This window comes from Nicotiana tabacum, chromosome 6 (assembly GCF_000715075.1).
Source record: "Nicotiana tabacum cultivar K326 chromosome 6, ASM71507v2, whole genome shotgun sequence".
Lineage (NCBI taxonomy): Eukaryota > Viridiplantae > Streptophyta > Magnoliopsida > Solanales > Solanaceae > Nicotiana > Nicotiana tabacum.
The window spans coordinates 7124213-7144215 of NC_134085.1; the positions used below are offsets into that span (position 1 = coordinate 7124213).

Below are 20003 nucleotides of genomic sequence, written 5' to 3' on the forward strand. Positions count from 1 at the left end.
AGTCTTTGGTCAAAGAAATAAAGAGAAATTCGGGTTACTGATAATCAGGAGACGAAAATAATAAAAGACTTTTGAGAACAATGTTAAAGTAGTAAATAGTTTTGTATTTCAGTAAAATCACAATAGTATTCCGTGTCCCTACAGATGTTGAGTCTTTCTCCTTTTATAGTTGATTCTAGGAGAAGGTGTAATGCCTTTGTCTTAATGAGGCAATTATGAGCAATAAATGACATTAAAAGAAACGTTACTCAATCATTCTTATTAAATACCAATTCTCTTAACGTATTTGATATTTAATACTGAATTTGGACTCTTTTGCGTCATCAGATTCATATCTTCAATCTCTTCCGATCTTCGAGTTTTAAATGACTTGTATAGGTACTAAACTCGTGCCTTTTGAGTAGCGACTCGTGCCTATTTAACTTTCTTCTCTCTGTATCTGTTGTCGCCCGTGCCTCTTGGCTATTTATTGCGTTTTGACTTTTTGACCAGTCTACGTGTCATGACACGTCATCTTTAATATACAAACTCAGTTTTTTCCCAATGCAGATAGTCCCCCCACTTTCCATTTATTTATCAATTAAATATTTGGGAAGTGGATCTTCAAAAAAGAAATTTTTGTCGTAATCAATGCTATGATAGTACTAACGCTTCAGTTGTCTTTTCTATTTAATGCTCTGCACACGTGTCACCCTCTGATTGGCTCTGTAATTCTGCAGCCTTTTTTCAAGGCTTATTCATTCCTTCTATTTACGAAGTGATAGTTGCCTTTATTATAGGCTTTCCATCATCACACTTCTTTGTTTGACGGTTGCTATTATATACATATTTAACCTTTTTCGCTTTATCTTCTTCTTCATAAACCCTTAACAAATACTTTACTCCTTGCTTTTGTTCCTTTCTCCTTTAATTCATCCTTTCTCTGCAATGGCGTCTCTGAATCCTAACCCTAAAAGAATCCCAATTCTTAATAGCTTCCCCAACGCCCCTGTAAGACATAGAATGGGTAGAGGTGGCAGGCTTCGTAGCCTAGGATCCGCTCGTGGTGGTTCCTCTGGTTCCATCACTCCTTCTTCTAGTTCTGACACTATTTCCAGAGGTTCTATCACTAGGAGATCCTCTTCTAAAGGTAAAGAACCTTCTGAGCCTCTTCAAGAGCCTTTAGTTGAAGAAATAGTACCTAATGACTTATCCTTTGTTAATGATAGAAAATCTCTTCGTGAACAAGTTGTTAATTTAGAGAAGGCTGACACTTTTCCTTCTTTAATTACTGAACCGTTGGTTTCTATTGTTCGAAAAGATTGCAACTGGAGAAGTGATCTTCGTATAGTGATCCCTAATCCAAACCAGAGAATATCTTCTTTTAGGATTGGATTTTCTTTTGTTTATACTTACACTTTCACTTTGGGATTTATTCCTGCTATTGTCCTAGTTATACTTGATTTCTGTCGCTTTTTCAAAATTTGTTTGGGACAAATTGGCCCCCTTGTATGGAGAGCAGTGGCTTGTTTGAGGTATTTATCTAGCAAAGCTAATGTTGACTTTTCCTTTCCCCACCTTATTCATCTTTACCACCCCAAGCTATTCCACAATGGAGTATTCACTTTAACTGCAAGAAGTAAAAGGGTCTTGGTAAGCCCTGAAGATGACAAGGATCGCGGGTGGTACACTCGTTATGTTGCGGTACGCACAGTTGATTTAGTGGGTGAAACAAATATCCCCTTCCGTGAGAAGTGGAACTTTGTGTTTTTTTACTTACCATCCTTATCTTTAAGAATTTCAACTTTTTTCTAATTTCATCCTTTTTTACCTTTCTATAGCAACCATGGGAGATGTGGAACCCGTTCCTAATTTCCATGGTTGGGTAGATTTAATCTTGAAAGTTGTGCCTATAGAGGCGAGAACTTGGAAATCCATTTCCAATTTTCATGGTTGGAAAGTGAAAACTCACGGTATGCATCTCTTTATGCTTTTTCGTATGTTAAGTCCTTTATTTTTTCTAACTTTTTTTATATTCTTCTTTTTATTAGGATTTGCTATTCGAGGAATGACAACTGAAGTAGCTACTACCCTTCGAGCCTCTCCTGGTACTTCACTTTCTTTGGAAAGAACTCAAGCTACACTGTCAAAGAGGAAAGTTGTATAAGAAGATTCTGAGGACGATAAAGATAAAGACACCTCTTTGATATCTAGACCAAGAGTCAGGAGACGAATCGTTTTCGAGGATGAAGCTGAAGTTACCCCTGTCTGTGTCTCTCTTACTGAACCTGTTCACATTCCTTCTGATGATGAAACCACTCTGAGGGACACTAATGAATCTATTCATCGTCACTTCATTGGTGGTTTTGAAAGTGGAGAACTAGGTCCAGTTTTAGATGAAGTTCCTCTTTCTTCCTCTGTTCTCATTCCTTCTATTCCTGCTTCTTTACCTACTTCTGCTCCCTTACCTGTTTCGAGTTCTATGACTCCTGTTATTTTCACTTCTTCTACCGCTCCTCCTTCCTCCATTCAACATGTAGAGGAGGGTTCCAGTAGCAGAAGCTTGGCTATGAGGAGCGTTACGCTTAAAGTTCCTGCTAACAACAGCCTTTTAAGGAAGTCTGGTGGAGCAGATGACTAGCTTAGGCCTTTGATTGGAGATATTGAGAAGAAGAAGATGAGCAGTCACAATTGCTTAACTCTGATGAATGACATAGTTCGTTCTACTTTGAAGGTATTTTACCTTCACTTACTAACAAGTTTATTTTACCTCCAAATTCTTATTTCTATGAGTTGTCTCTGTAGGCTAACCTCATTGGTACATAATTGATGGGAAAAATTTCCCTTCTAGAGAGGAAAGCTCGTGAGTCTGAAAAGTCTATCCATGAGGCTGAGGAAATAGCCAGGGGAGCCCAGCTAGAAGCAGCTAATTGGAAAGAGCAGTTTGAGAATGCTCAGGGAACCATAGAAGAATTGTTAGAGAGTGGAAATCTCCTAGAGCAGCAAAAGCGAGGTTTGACTTCTGAGTTAGCAGTTGCCAAAGCTTCTTCAAGTCAGTTTGAAAAAGACAAGGAGCGCCTTGAATGTTGCTTTTCAGAACAGTTATCAAAGTCAAGTGAAGAAATCAGAGAACTTAAGGCACTCTTGGTCAAGAAAGAAGAATATGCAGGAGAATTAGTGCAAAACTTGACTCAAGTTCAAGCTGATTGAAGGATCTCCTCTGACAAAGTACGTTCCTTAGAAAGTTCTCATGCCTCCCTTGAAGCTTCCCTTGATTCTCATTTAGTTGAACATCAAGTGTTAAAGAATGATCTTGCTATGTGGGAAAGGGAGTATGAACTTCTTGAGGAGAATTTTAACATAGAGGTGAGTTGGGCTTTTTTAAACTCTCGTCGTGATGCTTTAATGGAGGACAGTCAAGAAAACTTTGATTTAAACTCAGAGTTGGCCAAAGTTTTAGAGACCATTCAGAGAACCCAACAACCACTTGACTTTCCCTCTCCGGCAATTGAAGCTCCCGTGGCTGAAGAATCTTTAAATGATGAAGCCGTTGCTGTGGCAGTTGAAGTTGAAAATGCTGCAATTCCAGCTCCCGAGGGTGAAACTTCTATGACTTAGTCTGTGGAAGTTGAAGCTTCCGTGACTCTTGCTCCCCTCATTGAACCTAACACTTCATGCCCAGCTGAAATTGTTCCTGTTGCTACTTCTTCAGAAGTTGCCTCCGTGCCTGTGGCTATTTCTGAAAGTGAAATTAATATTACAACTTCTGATGTGCCAACCCCTTCAGTAACCAGTTAAATTTCCAGACTTTGTTTTTTCTTTCTTTATTGGATGATGGTTTTATCCCTTAGTTAGGTTTTAAGGGATTTTTTGGTAAAAGTTCCCAGTTATCATAATGGGGCACTTGTATAAACTTTTATTGACTAAGTTTCTACTTAGTCTTTTTAATTATATTAAGAAGTTTGTTAGTACTTTAATGTGTTCTATCCTTGCCTTTTCCTTATCTATTTAGGACTTATAGAATAATTTATCATTTTTATCCTTTGAAAATGCTTTATGATTCTTCTCATGATTTATTAACATAAGGTTTATAAAAGAGGGCCCTTTTATATATCGACACTTAATGAAGAAGACGTCTCAACTTCATAATGGTGTTATAATATGATGAAAGAAATAGGAACACACATGTTTTGTTTGAAACAACTTTGGCAAGTTTTTATTCATGAACTTGGACAAGGTTTTGAATATGACATGTATTAAAATACATCTATTACTTTCTCGTAACTGTTTTTCTTGTAACAGATTTTTACAAAATAAATATAAAATAAACAAGGTTTTTCCTCATAACTCGTTTCAGTACATAGTCATGACCCTATCTTCATGTATTAAGAAGGGTTTGAGAGGTGACTCCGTGGTTCTCATGAGTTTGAGAGGTGACTTTGTTGTTCTCATGGGAAAAAACACTATGATGATATAAATCTCCCTTTGTTCTAATGGGAAAGAACACTATGATGAATGCTGAAAACTCTGTAACTTTTGCTCAACACTTGTCACTTTGTAGCTTGATTTTTCTCTTAAATCTTGCTCAATCTTGCTTGATTTTCGTATCTGCGTATAATATGTAGTCCCCCAAGTGTTTGAGTGGTGAAGTATGAAGTCTCGAGCACTTGTTTGTTTCTCTCAATTTTGGTCCTTTTCCTGGAACAGAAAAACATACAGGACTCAAAGGTACGATTAGAGATGAAGACTGCCTAACCCGTGTATATTTCCATCAGATTAATTTGTAACCCTAGGTTGGGAATTTTAGAATATTCCATTTTTTCGTGCAGGTCGTGACTCATCATTTGGCACAAGTTAGGGTTTTTGCCTAGCATCTAAAATCGTTAGTAAAATTTTAACAATTCAAAGAAAAATTCTAATATATCGATACCTGATCGTAGGTTCTTTCTCAGAAATAATATCTCTTTAGGTGGACAGCATTCTAATGTGAGGGTAGAACCTTGCCATCCATTGTCTCCAACTCGTATGCTCCTTTTCCCACACTGTCACGAACTCTGTAGGGTCCTTCCCATGTTGGACTTAACTTTCCTGAATTAGCAGCTTTTGTAGATTGGAACATTTTTTTAAGCACGAAGTCCCCAATTTTAAAGAATCTGAGGCGTGCTTTCCTGTTATAATATCGTTCAATTACTTGTTTTTGCGCTGCCATCCTTATTAATGCAGCTTCTCTTCTTCCTTCGAGCAAATCAAGGTTCGCCCGCATCTCTTCATCATTTGATTCCTCTGTTGCTTGGATGTACCGTGTACTCGGTTCTCCTATTTCAACTGGAATTAAGGCCTCCGCACCATAAACCATTGAAAATGGTGTCTCTCTCGTGCTTGTTTTTGTCGTTGTACGATAAGCCCATAGTACTGTAGGTAATATCTGAGGCCAATTACCTTTTGAATCATATAACCTTTTCTTCAAGTTGTTGATAATGACCTGGCTTGTGGATTCCGCTTGTCCATTACCCACTGGATGGTATGGTGTAGATGTTATCCTTTTAATTTGCCAACTTTGAAAAAATTCTGTGATTTGAGCTTCTATGAATTGCGGACCATTATCACACACGATTTCCTTTGGTACTCCAAAGCGGCATATTATATTCCTCCAAATGAAGTCTTTAACTTCTTTTTCTCGTACCTATTTAAATGCTCCTGCTTCTACCCATTTAGTGGAATAATCAGTAAGTACAAGTAGAAACTTCACCTAACCTTTCGCTTGTGGTAATGGGCCTACGATATCCATTCCCCATTTCATGAAGGGCCACGGAGTTATGACAGGATGCAGTAGCTCCGCTGGTCTATGCATATTATTGCCGTATCTTTGAAATTTATCACACTTAGACACGAAACCATTTGCTTCTTCTTCCATTTTAGGCCAATAATACCCTGCTCGAATCAGCGTTTTTACCAGCAACCTTCCTCCTGCAGGATTTCCACAATGTCCTTCATGTACTTCCCTCATCACATATTCTGTTTGGGAATGTCCGAGACACCTTGCTAATGGTCCACCGAACATCTTTCAATAAAGATTTCCTTGATGTAAACAATAACGAGCAGCTTTTTTGCGAAGTGCATAAGTTTTTCCTTTGTCATCAGGCACGGTTCCGCGTTGTAAAAAAGCAATAATTTCATTTCTCCAATCCCATGTTAAATGATTAAAATTCACCTCGTTCTTATCAGGTTCGAGAACGGAATGAAATAAATGTACAACTGAAGCATTTACGTCGTTTGCTACGTCTGCTGCAGATGCGAGATTAGCTAAAATATCTGCCTCCACATTCTCATCTCTTGGGATCTGCATTACCTTCCAAGTTTGGAATTGCTTTATTAGTTCCCGTACCTTTTCGAGATATTCTTGCATTCGTGTGTCCCTGGCTGTATAAGTCCCCAGTATTTGATTGACCATGAGTTGAGAATCACTCTTGATTATAATCTGTGTTATGCCGAGTTCTCGTGCCAATTCTAGACCTGCAATTACAGCCTCATACTCTGCTTCATTGTTAGTTATAGAATGACATTTTATAGCCTGTCTAATAGTCTCACCCGTAGGTGGTATGAGAACTATCCCTAGGCCTGCTCCTTTTACATTAGACGAACCATCAGTGAATAAAATCCAAGTCCCCGGGTTTGCACCATTAAAAACTTGTAATTCTTTTTCTGCTTCTAAATGCATCCCCTGGCTAAAATCAGCTACGAAATCGGCTAATACTTGAGATTTTATAGTAGTCCTAGGCTGATAAATGATTTCGTATTCACTTAATTCTATAGCCCATTTTACTAACCTCCCTGACAATTCATGTTTATGCAAAATGTTTCATAATGGAAATGCAGTAACTACAACAATGGGATGACATTGAAAATAAGGTCTTAATTTTCTTGATGCCATGATCGAAGCTAATGCTAATTTTTCTAGTTGTGGATATCGTGTTTCAGCATCTAGTAACGACTTGCTTACATAATATATAAGGGATTGTTTACCTTGGTCCTCACGGACTAAAACAGCACTTACCGTAACTTCTAACACAACCAAATAGATGAGTAGCTTTTCTCCTTCCTTTGGTTTTGCCAATAGTGGTGGATTTGACAAGTAATCTTTTAAATTTCTAAGGGCTTGTTGGCAATCTTCGTTCTATTCAAAATGATCTTGCTTTTTGAGTGCGGAGAAAAATTTAAAACATTTTTCTGAAGATTTGGAAATAAATCTCCCCAAGGATGCAATTCTTCCCGTTAGCCTTTGGACTTCTTTTTTACTCGTAAGGATATCAGGGATCTCCTCTATTGCTTTGATCTGAGAAGGATTTACCTTGATACCACAGTTAGAAACAAGAAAACCCAAATATTTACCTGAGGTAACCCCAAATGTACATTTTTCTGGATTGAGTTTCATATTAAATTTTCGTAAAATTTCAAATGTAACAGATAAATGAGAAATATGATCATGAGAATGATGGGTTTTGACGAGCATATCGTCTATATATACCTCCATGGTTTTTCCTAAATGTTCTTGGAACATTTTGGTGACCAACCTTTGATAGGTTGCTCCAGCATTTTTGAGACCAAAGGGCATTACTTTATAATAATAAGCCCCCCTATCTGTGATGAAAGAAGTTTTTTCTTCATCACTGGGGTCCATTTTAATTTGGTTGTATCCCGAATATGCATCTAAAAACTCAAAAGTTCATGTCCTGCAGTTGCATCAATCAACTGATCTATATGCAGTAAATGGAAAGAATCTTTTGGGCAGGCTTTGTTAAGATCTATATAATCCACGCAAACTCGCCACTTACCATTTTTCTTAGGTACAACAACTATGTTTGCTAACTAATTAGGATACTTTACATCGCGTATTGACCCAATTTTCAATAGCTTTTGGACCTCATCTTGAATCACCTGATTTTTGAAAGCTCATTGCTTTCTTTTCTTTTGCTTTACTGGTGTGAAGGATGGGTCTTCATTTAGTTTGTGAGTCATCACATCTGGTGGTATCCCTGTCATATCAGCATGGGACCAAGCAAAACAGTCCACGTTAGCTTTTAAAAATTCAATCAACATACCTCGCATGTCTGAGCTTAAATTGGCTCCAACATAAACCTTCCATTCAGGCCATTGCTCAAATAATATCACAACCTCGAGCTCTTCAATTGTTGTTTTGATATTTTCATTCTCTTCAGGTTCTTGAATTGTATCAGGTCTCGAGTCTAAATCTGTCTTTTCTTGTTCAACTAAGGTTTGATCTTTGATACCTTCGACTATTTCCTGTAATTGCTATTTTTCTTTATTTACGGTACTCGTACCTGTTATAGCATTGATACTCCTAGTTGTCTATTGATCCCCACGCACTTGGTAAATTCCCCACGGTGATGGGAATTTAATAACTTGATGTAGAGTTGATGGGACAACATCCATATCATGTATCCACGGTCTCCCCATGATCATATTGTAAGCCATTTCCATATCTACTACCTGAAATTTAGTTTCTTTAACAACACCTGCAGCGAAAGTTGTTAGAATTACCTCTCCTTTTGTTACCACACTTGAATTGTCGAACCCGAACAAGGTATGTGCCTTAGGTATCATTTTGTCTTCAACTTGCATTTCACATAATACCCTTAATAGTATAATATTTACGGAACTTCCTAGATCAATCAAAACTCGTTTTACATTAGTATCATGTACAAGTAAAGATATTAACAGTGCGTCGTTATGTGGGGTCATTACTCTTTCGGCATCTGCATCATCGAAAGAAATACTTTCATTTTCTAAAACCTGCCGTACCCGTTTCCCGTGTGTTATCATTACTTCAGAAACCTTGTTGGAAGTCGTATATGTTACATCGTGAATATCTTCTCCTCCACTTATAACATTCACGGTTCTCTTGGGTGAAGGGGGCTTTGGTGGCTCTTGCCTATTTTTCATATAGGCTTGCTTACCTTTCTCACTAAATAACTCAGTGAGATACCCTTATTTCAATAGATGATCCACTTCACTTTGTAAGAATCTACATTCTGAAGTTTTATGCCCGTGATCATTGTGGAATTCGCACCAATGGTCTGGATTGCGTCTATTTGGATTTGACCGCATCTCTTTTGGCCATCGTACCTTATCTCCCATGCTCCTCAAAACAGCTACGAGCTCGGAGGTAATGACATTAAAGTTATATCCACCGAACCTTGCCTTTAAACTTTTGTCATCATCTCGTGATTCTTGTCTGTTTCGGTCATTCCTGAACCTTGCTGAAGAACCAGATTCCCTGTTCCTCGATTTTTGATCATATCATTGACTATCTTGCTTTGATCATGAGTCTTTCCCTGCAGGTCCCATATATGGATCGTGCCTGTTTTTACCTGATCTTTTTTCGGTTTCTGATCTCCTGGAATTGCTCCTTTCTTCATGATGAAACTGAGGTACGATATCTTCCTCAATTCGCAACTTCGTACTGTACCTGTTATAAACGTCATTCCACGTGGTTGCAGGGAATTCTCGAAGGATTTCTTTAAGTCTTCTTGTGGCTTCTGAGCTTTTGACATTTAAGTTGCTTGCAAAAGCTATTGCAACCCAGTTATCAGGTACACGAGGTAAAGTCATTCTTTCACGTTGGAATCTATCAACAAAATCCCTGAGCAACTCGGAGTCCCCTTGTTTGATTTTGAAAATATCCTCCATTCTTTTCTCAACCTTTTGAGCTCTCGAGTGTGCTTTAATAAAAGAATCTGCACGCTCAACAAAAAAATTTATAGAATTTTCAGGTAAAAGAGAATATCAGGTTAATGCGCCCTTGGGCGTTTTCCAAATTTCTTGACCAGTACTGATTCGATTTCTTGTTTAGTCAAGTCACTGCCTTTCACGCCTGTTGTAAATGCCGTCACGTGGATCTGTTGTACCATCATATTTTGGGATGTCGGGAATTTTAAACATTTTAGGAATTAGAAGGGGAGCAGCACTTGGCTTCCAAGGTTGTTGTGAATATTTGTCGATATCCACTCCTTTAATCACAGGTGGAACTCCGGGGATTTGCTTTATGCGTTCGTTTTGTTCCTTAAGATGTTTCTGCAAGGTTAGTACTAAATTTTGCAAATGAGAATTATTTGAATTACCTGGTTCTCCTTCTTGTGGTTCACTGGGGCTCCTCCATTTCCAGAATTAACAAGGCCAGAACGAGGATTCTCCAATGTATTATTATTAAGCGTAGGTGTGGATGGGGCAACAGGTAATCGACTAACTAGAGCCTAAAGAGGTTTGCTAACCCGTGCATCAATTACTTTTTGTAAAACTTCATCTACCCCTACAAAATGTTCAGATTGCTCAGCACGAGATTCAGGAGTGCTTTCACGAGATTGACGTGGTGAATTTTGAGGGGAGGGAACCATGTCTATGTTCTGTAAATCTCCTTGATTTTGATGGGTTTGATTTTCATGGTTTCCCAAGGTGTTTTCACTATTATTGTTGTTGTTGTTTGACATGATGATAACAACGGATAGAATGTAGCTTAAAAGAAAAGATTATCAGATTCCCGGCAACAGAACCAATTTGTTTAACCAAAAATCTGAGTCTTTGGTCAAAGCTAGAAATAAAGAGAAATTCGGGTTACTGATAATCAGGAGACGAAAATAATAAAAGACTTTTGAGAACAATGTTAAAGCAGTAAATAGTTTTGTATTTCAGTAAATCTCAATAGTATTCTGTGTCCCTACAGATGTTGAGTCCTTCTCCTTTTATAGTTGATTCTAGGAAAAGGTGTAATGCCTTTGTCTTAATGAAGCAATTATGAGTAATAAATGACATTAAAAGAAACGTTACTCAATCATTCTTATTAAATACAAATTTTCTAACGTATTTGATATTTAATACTGAATTTGGACTCTTTTGCGTCATCAGATTCATATCTTCAATCTCTTCCGATCTTCGAGTTTTAAATGACTTGTATAGGTACGAAACTCGTGCCTTTTGAGTAGCAACTCGTGCCTATTTAACTTTATTCTCTCCATATCTGTTGTTGCCCGTGCCTCTTGGCTATTTATTGCGTTTTGACCTTTTGACCAGTCTACGTGTCATGACACGTCATCTTTAATATATAAACTCAGTTTTTTCCCAATACAGAAGTGAGCACCCACGACCTTAAAATCCTAGATCCGCTACTACATATAATACCCAAATTCTCAAAAGTCAGCTAGATAATTACTCAAAAGTTTTAAAAAGGAGCTGAAATCTATTAAATTAAAAAGTCAAGACTTTTTTTAGTGACTGAAGCCCTAATTCATGGTCTTTCCCAATTCTTTATCTTGTCTGGTTGTCTGCTAATATCTTCCAAAAGCAACGAATATTCATTTTTTTTATAAATACAAAGAGAACTCCATTCTCCTTCGTAACAACAAGTTCAAAGTTTCAATTGCAGGTTAGTCATCCTTTTTGTTTCTCCATGTAAAAAACTTTATTCTTTTCGACTCAAGTTACTTGTGCTTCTAAGTAGCTTATTATAGATTGTTTTGACTAGTAGTTTGCGGGGATGGAGCACATTTATGTGTGTGTGTATATATATGGAGCATACATATATATAGTTTTCTTCAATTTTTATGCAATTTTACCTATTTATAAATATTTACTATAATTATATTATTTTATAAAATATTAAAAATTATTTTCCATGGAACTTATACCCCGGGCCTTGGGGCTTCAACATGTAACGACCCGAATTTTCGTTTTAAGAATTTGCGTCTCGTTCAATGGCTTAAGACCCCGAGAAGCTTCGTAATACACATTATGACCCACATGTATGGTCAAGTTTGGTTTTCGTAAGATTCGAAGTTAAATTTAAAGAAAAATCAAAATCTTATTTTTGAAGCTCAAATGGAAAGAGTTGATCGGAGACTTAACTTTTGAGCAAATGACCCTAAATTGGAGTTTTAATGATGTCAATAGCTTCGTATGGTGATTTTGGACTTAGACGTGTGTCCAAAATTGGATTTGGAAGTCCATAGGATAATTCGGCGCGTTTTGGCGAAGTAAGAATCATAAGGATCATAAGTTTTAACAAAATTTAAGGAACAGAGAGTTCCATAAGTTTTTCACGGAGACCAAAACTATTAAGTTTTAACAAAATTTAAGGATCATAACTGTTAAAAATATACTTAAAGAAACGATTTTGAGATCATTGCGAGGATTTCCTTTGAGCTTAAACCAAAGGGAGCAAAGTGTAGTTTCCAGAACAATAAGGGGTAAAATTCGAATAAAAGTTTCTCTTCAGACCTTCTTCATCAATTCTTACTTATTAAGAAAAATAGAGCTAAAATTCCAAGTTTCAAGACGAAGCACAGTTGAGGGCAATCATAATAAAACTACTGGATCCACTGAAATTTTTTGAATGCTTAATCAAACCCACAACAAAAATACATATAATTTGTATAGAGAAAGAGGAAGAGAAAAAAACAAGTGATTGTATAAAAAAGGAAAATGGATGGACCACCAGCGAATGATGTTTGTTCAATTTGCCATGGCAATTTCCATGTCCCTTGTCAATCCAATTGTTCCCATTGGTTTTGTGGTGAGTTCTTTTTTTGTTTTCATCTCTTTTATTATTTATTTGGTGTTTATAATCTGCTATTATGTTGCTGAAATTAGAGTTGAATATTTTTTTTCTTGATGAGAAATGGAGAATGGTGAAAATTTGGGAGTTACCCACTTGCTTATATTACGAAATTAAGCAGTTCTTGTATTGTATTATGGAAAAATTTACATATTGGTGTCATAGTTTTTTATTTTCTTGATGGACAATGGGGAAATAAAATTGCGAGTAACCCACTTGCTTATATTGCAGATTTTTGTAATTTATGTTTTGGAAAAAGATTCAGATTGTTTTAATGGGTTTTGCCTGAGAACTCAATTTCAATTTGAGATATACCATGTTAAAGGTTTTTTTATATAATTTTTAATCTTAATGGAAAATGGGGAAAGGTGAGAAATTGAGAGTATATATTGAAAATATAAGCATTTTTTCTCCTTAGTTATGGAAAATCTCAGATTGTTGTTGTTGTTGGTTTTGAGTGAGAAATCCTTTTTCAGTTTGAATATACGTATACACACATGTTTTTTTTTTTTGAGTGTGTGTGTGTGTACTTTTGATATGTAATGCAAGTGTTTATACAATTAGGGCACTTAAACGCACCCACACCAAATCTGTGTTGGGTCGTCATGGGTGTGGCAAGGATTTTGAAGGATCTGACTCTGAGCAGTGTAGAATGAATCTCATGTTTTCCTTCCTTATAAGACTTCAATATACAAATGATTATCAAGCTTCTAAATGTTACCCAATCACTAGTTTTTGCTTCTTGATTGAAATGGTTTTGACGTTCCCCTCTTCTCTTTTGTTTTGTCAAGAGTCTCTCTCTCGCGTTCAAAAGAATATTCTTTATTCTCCTCTACTGAGGATCTTAGGAATTGCTGAACTCCAGTGGCTGATCAGAGTTTGTAAAGAATTATGTCTTCGTGAGGTGTGAAGAAGTTTTAAGTATGCGATGTCTCTTGTTACCAGGATTCTCCTGAAAAAAAGAAAAAAGAGGAATGAAACCAGTATTTTCTAGTTATAATGAGGACCTTAGGAATTGCTGAACTCCAGTAGCTGATCAGAGTTTGTAAAAAATTATGTCTCTGTGAGGTGTGAAGAAGTGCTAAGAATTCTGATGTCTCCTTGTTACCATGATTCTCCTGAAAAAAAGAGGAATGGAAATCAGTAATGTTTCCTTGATGCAGTCAAGGACATTTTCCTTGGCTCATTGATGAATCAACAGGTTTCCCTTTATAAAACAATATTTAGCATGCAATAGTATTTTCTAGTTATACTCATAGCTGTCAAGTAATTGGATTGGTGATATCTAAAGGACTTCTGTGCCACTGAGATGTTAAATATAAACTTAATTAAGAATCCATAGAATTGATTCAACTGAAAGCATCACGCACTAATGTTATATAAAGGTTTTAAGCGGGTATGTGCTGATGTTTGCTACATTCCTTCACAAGTATGAGTACGTGTACTAAAATTGTAACCTTGGCTTCCTCTTTTCAAGCTAACTGCATTCTACAAGTTTGGGATCATGGATCTGCCGTTCAAGCATGCAAGTGTCCATTATGTCGCCGTCCGATTACGTTGTTGGTTCCTAGTGATTCTGCATCAAGGTTGCACCGAGATCCTGAAGTTCCTGAGGTTTTACGAAGAGTTGAACACTATAACCGGCATTTTGGCCAACATAACAGCAGCCTTTTCCAGGTAATTGGCATGTCACCATTGCATTTCCTTTTCTTGACACGATTTTCTGCTACATTTTCTATCAGCAACTAATCTTTTAGCAACAACTTTTCCTTTTTCTCTTTGTTTTTTTTTCTTTATTTTTTTTTGGGATGCGGTGGGAAGGATTTTATTATGTTCTTCTATTATTGTAAGTCGTGCACTCAACCTAAAATTGTTGCTTGGGTTAACATTCTTGAACACTTCGAGGAAGCATGGGCCGAAAATTTAGGGGGAGTATGAGTTGGAAACTAGTTTCCAGTAAGGTTGAGTTTGTTTTGCTCTTGCACCTTGAAAAGTTGAGTCACCACTCATTTGGCCATTTGGGTGTTGGAAAATTGTTTCTCATGGTTATATTTGGGAAACAGTTGTTGAGGTGTGAGTGCTGTAAAAACATTGCATTGAGGGGCCTCTGTACCAGACTGCTAAAATACTTGGCTGATGATTTGTGTTTGTTGAGGTCTATTTTGACAAATTTGCAATGCTGTCTCTTAAATGAATTTGCTATTCTCATCTTCATGGGAACCAGCAGAGAAGATCGATCAAGCATTAACTTTTTGATTTGGTTGGTTTAAGCTACGGATTTTAACTCTATGCCCTGTACACCACTACACCTTTCCCGAAAGGTGAATCTATGAGAAAGAGAACCATGCTCCATAGAGAGGTTTCCTTATTTTCTAGTACTTCTTGTCACCCCATGTACAACTTGCCTGAAATATGTTTCTGTATCTATAGCCAATGTAGTTTCACCTTTCTGTTAAGAATTCAATTGTTAGTCCTTGTGCATCTTATAACATGTTAACTGACTACAAATGTTGATCCTCAGTTGAAAGATGATATGTGGTCTTTGTTTTGACAGAGAATGCAAGATCTTCCCTTTCTCCTCAGGAGATTGCTGCGAGATATGACAGATCCTCAAAGGTCTCTTCCATTTGTCATCAGGGCACGTGTCTATTTGGCTGTAAGTTCTCTTTCCAATTGCACCAACTACCACATCGCAATTCCAGTTCTCTCCTCTATTATTTGTTCTTTATATTTTAGATTCCTTTCTTTTTTTTAGAGAGGTAGCATATCTTCTATGTAGAGCATTTTCCTTTAATCTCAATTTATTTTCTTTCAACTCAAAGCTTTTCAATCTTCTCCGATAACAGTAAGATCTCTGCTTCTGTTGCATAACTATATTTTCGTCATGGTCTTAAGTACAACAGGCACTATAGTACATTATCATTTGGAGTATAATAATAGATGTACGCTGGGGTGAGAGATGACGGTATTTTATTTGCTTTCCGTCAAAGCATTTCTTGCAGGAAGTAGGTTCCAAACATCTCTGCTGTCTGCATGTTACATCATTTCAGAATGATGATCTAGATACTAGTAGGGAACGTAGAGGGAGTTGTGTAATAAAAATAGATGTGCAAGCCATGAGTTATATGTGATTTCAGTTGTTTCATTCACATTAGATTAGCTGAATTGGATGTTTAATGCAGTCAATCACAATAGTGTCTTTTAAAGAGTAGTGTAAACTTTCTAGAGGATGTACAATAGGAATCTGAAGGTGACAAACTAGTTTATATTAGGTTCTGAGGGATGACAGAACCACTTATGTATCTCTCCTATGCTAATTTGACAACAAAATCATAAATCGCCACTTTATTGAATACTAGAAGAACAGTTGGCACTTTTTGAAGTTTATGTTGACCACGTGCCGACAGTCATTAAAGGACCCTTTGAAAATTAGGGTGCTTTTCCCTGTATCCTCCCTTGGGTGTTAGACTAGAATGGAGACCTTTTCACAGCAGTCATCTTGAATCCAATTCTCCTAAGTAACTTGGAGAAATAAAACTAGTAAATTAAGTTTGTTTTCATTAGTTGAATTGAATCCTATGCCGAGGGATGGAAGTCGTTAACGTTAACCTTTCCCCATCTCTCAGCCTTACATAGATTGTCTAAAAAGTTTTTAATTTGCAGGTAATTTTAAGTGGAATATACGTCCTTAGCCCCGTGGACATTATCCCAGAAGGTAAAGGTTGAATTTTTTCTCTCCAATAACGTAACCGTGTTGTTCAGTTTATGACGATTCTTGTTTCCCTTTCTGCAGGAGTTTTGGGTATAATAGGTTTACTAGATGATCTGATTATCATGTTCATCTGTTTCCTGCATGTTGCTGCTCTGTATAGATCAGTACTTCTGTTTCGCCATGGAGGTTCTTAAACACTTGGATCATACGACAGCTGCAAAAACTGAAGAAGAGACAGATCATGCCAACATTTGCTTGTTTCGTTTATTTTACTCATTCAATTTGTGTTTTGAGGGCGACCGAAGGAATATCTGTATTTTTGACACATGACCGAGCTCTGTTGTACTTTGGAATGCAAATATAACTCGTTGCAGTCAATGACACCTTGTCATACTTGGAGCAATTCTATCATAAATTTTCCATTTCAAGCTATAGATAATAACTCATATGATTGTGCAAAACTGTTCATTGGTATTAGATATGCACTGAATTGCTGCTCAAGAGCTTGTTCTCCCTGGAGTGAAGGGAATGGTGCATGCAACAACACTCCGATCATCAAAGTAAATTGCAGTTGTTTCTATGGGGAGTGAAGCGCAATACTAACATGAAGTAGTGCAGTTGTGGAGCATGGTCGCGGTTGTGGAAGTTTCGGATGAACTGTTAACGTGCTTCAACTTCTTGATGGCGCAAAGAAACATAATCTCTACGGTCTTCGTCGAACTTGTGAAGAATAACCTTAGAAAGCTCGTACTCCTTCATCAGCCAATGTCCATCTTTCTGATCTTCAGGGTAAAACTTTTTATTCTTGTAAGACAAACACGTCTTGGATCCAATATTAACCCCAGAAGATGAGTTCCCCATATTTTTGTAGTGAACTAGTTTGTCCTTGGCATCCTGTTTCTAAGTTCCCTTGTTTCCGACAGAACGATGATACCTGGCGTTGCTTTTCTTCTTCAGCTTTGTGATGAAATAGCGATAACTGGTGCTGTCCTCATCATCACCACAGGGTGCTCCATGATCATATATTTCCCAAGGTTCTTGTTTGCCATAGACATCAACGTTAGTGGTAATAAATCCAGAATCATGCATCTCTTGTCCAGCGACGAATCTCAACAAGAACATAAGTCCTTCTGACTCGGTGGGACGGAAACGGAAACCCTCTTGACCAAGCTGCTCCATAAGAACGTAACTTTGTTCTGAATGTTTTACCTTTGAATGACAATGAAACAAAATTAAACCGGAAAGAGAGCGAATGAGGTTTGAGAGTATTACGTACACTGAATTTATAGGAATTATTTCTTAGGCAGCAAGTAGGGCTTACATTCGTTAATTGTTTCTTTAACCCAAAGTAACAACTTAATTATGGAAACTTTTTGATCGTGGAAATTAATAACGGAAAGTTTTGTTTTACAATAACAATTTCCGTTAGTTAATTACTCCATGTTTCTTCCGCCCAAAAGCAATAATATGGTAATTAACTTTCTTTTTTACAAACATATATGGGAAGTTTCTCAGTCTCCATTTAGGAAATCAAGTGTGCAAGTTTCATTGGCTAATATTATTTTCTTTCGCCCAAGGCAACAATATGGTAATTTTATTTTCCATGAATACATATGGAAAGTTTCTCAATCTACGTTGCGAATTAAATGGGCAACAAGTGTTAGTTAATTTAATTTCTTCCCATCGAAAAATTTCTTTTTAGGTATTTTGAATATTGTATATGATTGTTAACCTTTTATTGGACAAAGATAGTATACTAAATGGTATCCTATGGCTAAGTGGCCCGTAAACATTTTATTTTTTGGTATGTTTCTGTAATGTCTCAATTTAATATGCTGGTAGACAAATAGAGAATACATTTAATTTTGGAAATCAACCAATTTTGTATTTTGCCCGACTAAATTGGTATAGCAATATTTTGCCAAAGATGCTTAATTGCTTAATGAATTTCAATTTTCAATTACATGTGCAGAGTTGATTCCTAGTTTGCAACTAGAGATGACTGTTGGCATATATACTATTAATCATGGGTTTGGTTTAGATATAATATTTATTATGGAATAATTATTTATTTAATTTTATTAAAATTTTAAATAGATCATATATTAATTTGTGTCCTTTGTTTATATAGTGAATGATTTAGTGTATAGAGTTTAGCTTATACACAGAAGATTAAATCATCGGTTCTTATAAGTATAAAGTTTGAGTTCACAATCTAATGATAGAATTGAACAAACCATCATAGATGATTGTAGCACAAGATTAAATATAATTTATCTTGATTAAGAGAATGATTTAATTCCAACTTCTTGTGCTAGTACATTTTGTATGTATTGAACGGAGATAAGTATTTTATACTGACTTAATAAAATAAACTCTCTAGCCATTAAATGTACTTATACTGTTAATCTTGATATAATTATTATTAGCTGTGTATATTATTATTGTTTTGATTTATTAAAAGGAGAGATTCTTTGGGTCAATATGCCTGGTAAATTGGATAATAATAATGTACATTGGCGAAGTAATAGTTAGTTGATGAAATCGATGTCTCGGTTTAGAGATTGATGATACACCTTTATGAAAGCTTATAAGTTTTCATGTGTAAACCCGGCCAGTGCATTTTGTATCCGACACATGAAATAATTTAAGCGAAAATCTAAAGGAAATAATCTATAAATTAAATCGTCAGTAATTTAATTTGATTGATTAGTACCTGAATCTTAGCATGGGGAGTTATATAAGACTTAATGAATGAATTTCAAAATTGAATAGGGAGTGCAATTACGAATTTTTAGTGGAATAATTCATAATTAATTATGGTGGATGTTAATTTCAAAAATTAGAAATTAATTTCATAATTGGAGGCCTTGTTAATTAAATTGTGGTCCCTGATGTGCCTAAATAATAGGAAATAAAAGAATAATTTTTCTAGTGGAAAGGAATAAAACCTAGTATGTTTTTTTTTGGCAATCCGCTAGGCAAGCGCCTAGGGCTAAGGTTTTTATTAATAAAAGAACAGAAAAATACAACAAATAGGAAAAATACAAATAAGGGGGACAATAACACCGGTATTGTTACCCATATGCCTTGGTTATATAATCACTCCTTTGTGCCTCACACTGCCTTATGATGACAACCTCATGTAGAGGATTCATGGTGTAGCTGTCGGCAACGTCTCACGAGGGCATATAATCTCATAACCGTGTAGATATTTTCCAAAGGCATAGGACCAAGGCAACACAAACCGGGCTAAACCTTACCTTACTAATCCTATTGAGGCAAATAAAAAGCCTCGCTTACTAACAAGCATGTAAAAAGAAAGAAATGGAAAGAACCAAATATTTAGTGATCATCACAGAGTTTATAACATACTCTATGATGATATTACAAATGAGTATACTAACATAATGGTAGAATAAAATAATGAAGGAATTAAAATATTGTCCCTTCTTGTCCGAACTTGTAATTTCTTCAATTTGTAACTCTTTTTCATCACAATCCCAATTCTTCAAGATGTATTAATCATGGGTTTGGTTTAGATATAGTATTTATTACGAAATAATTATTTATTCAATTTTAATAAAGTTTTAAATAGATCATATATTAGTCTGTGTCCTTTGCTTATATAGTGGATAATTTAGTGTATAGAGTTTAGCTTATACACAGAAGATTAAATCATCGGTT

General features: G+C 36.2%; 1 protein-coding gene across 1 annotated transcript; it reads left to right on the forward strand.

Annotated features, from left to right (window-relative positions):
• The first annotated feature begins 12302 nt into the window (after positions 1-12302).
• LOC107828712 (uncharacterized) lies at positions 12303-16817 on the forward strand. The gene is made up of 5 exons (XM_016656077.2): positions 12303-12562; positions 14082-14281; positions 15159-15260; positions 16268-16319; positions 16398-16817. Exons 1-5 carry the CDS (start codon positions 12472-12474, stop codon positions 16508-16510), a joined length of 558 nt encoding a protein of 185 aa, XP_016511563.1. The 5' UTR covers positions 12303-12471; the 3' UTR covers positions 16511-16817.
• The last annotated feature ends 3186 nt before the right edge of the window (positions 16818-20003 follow it).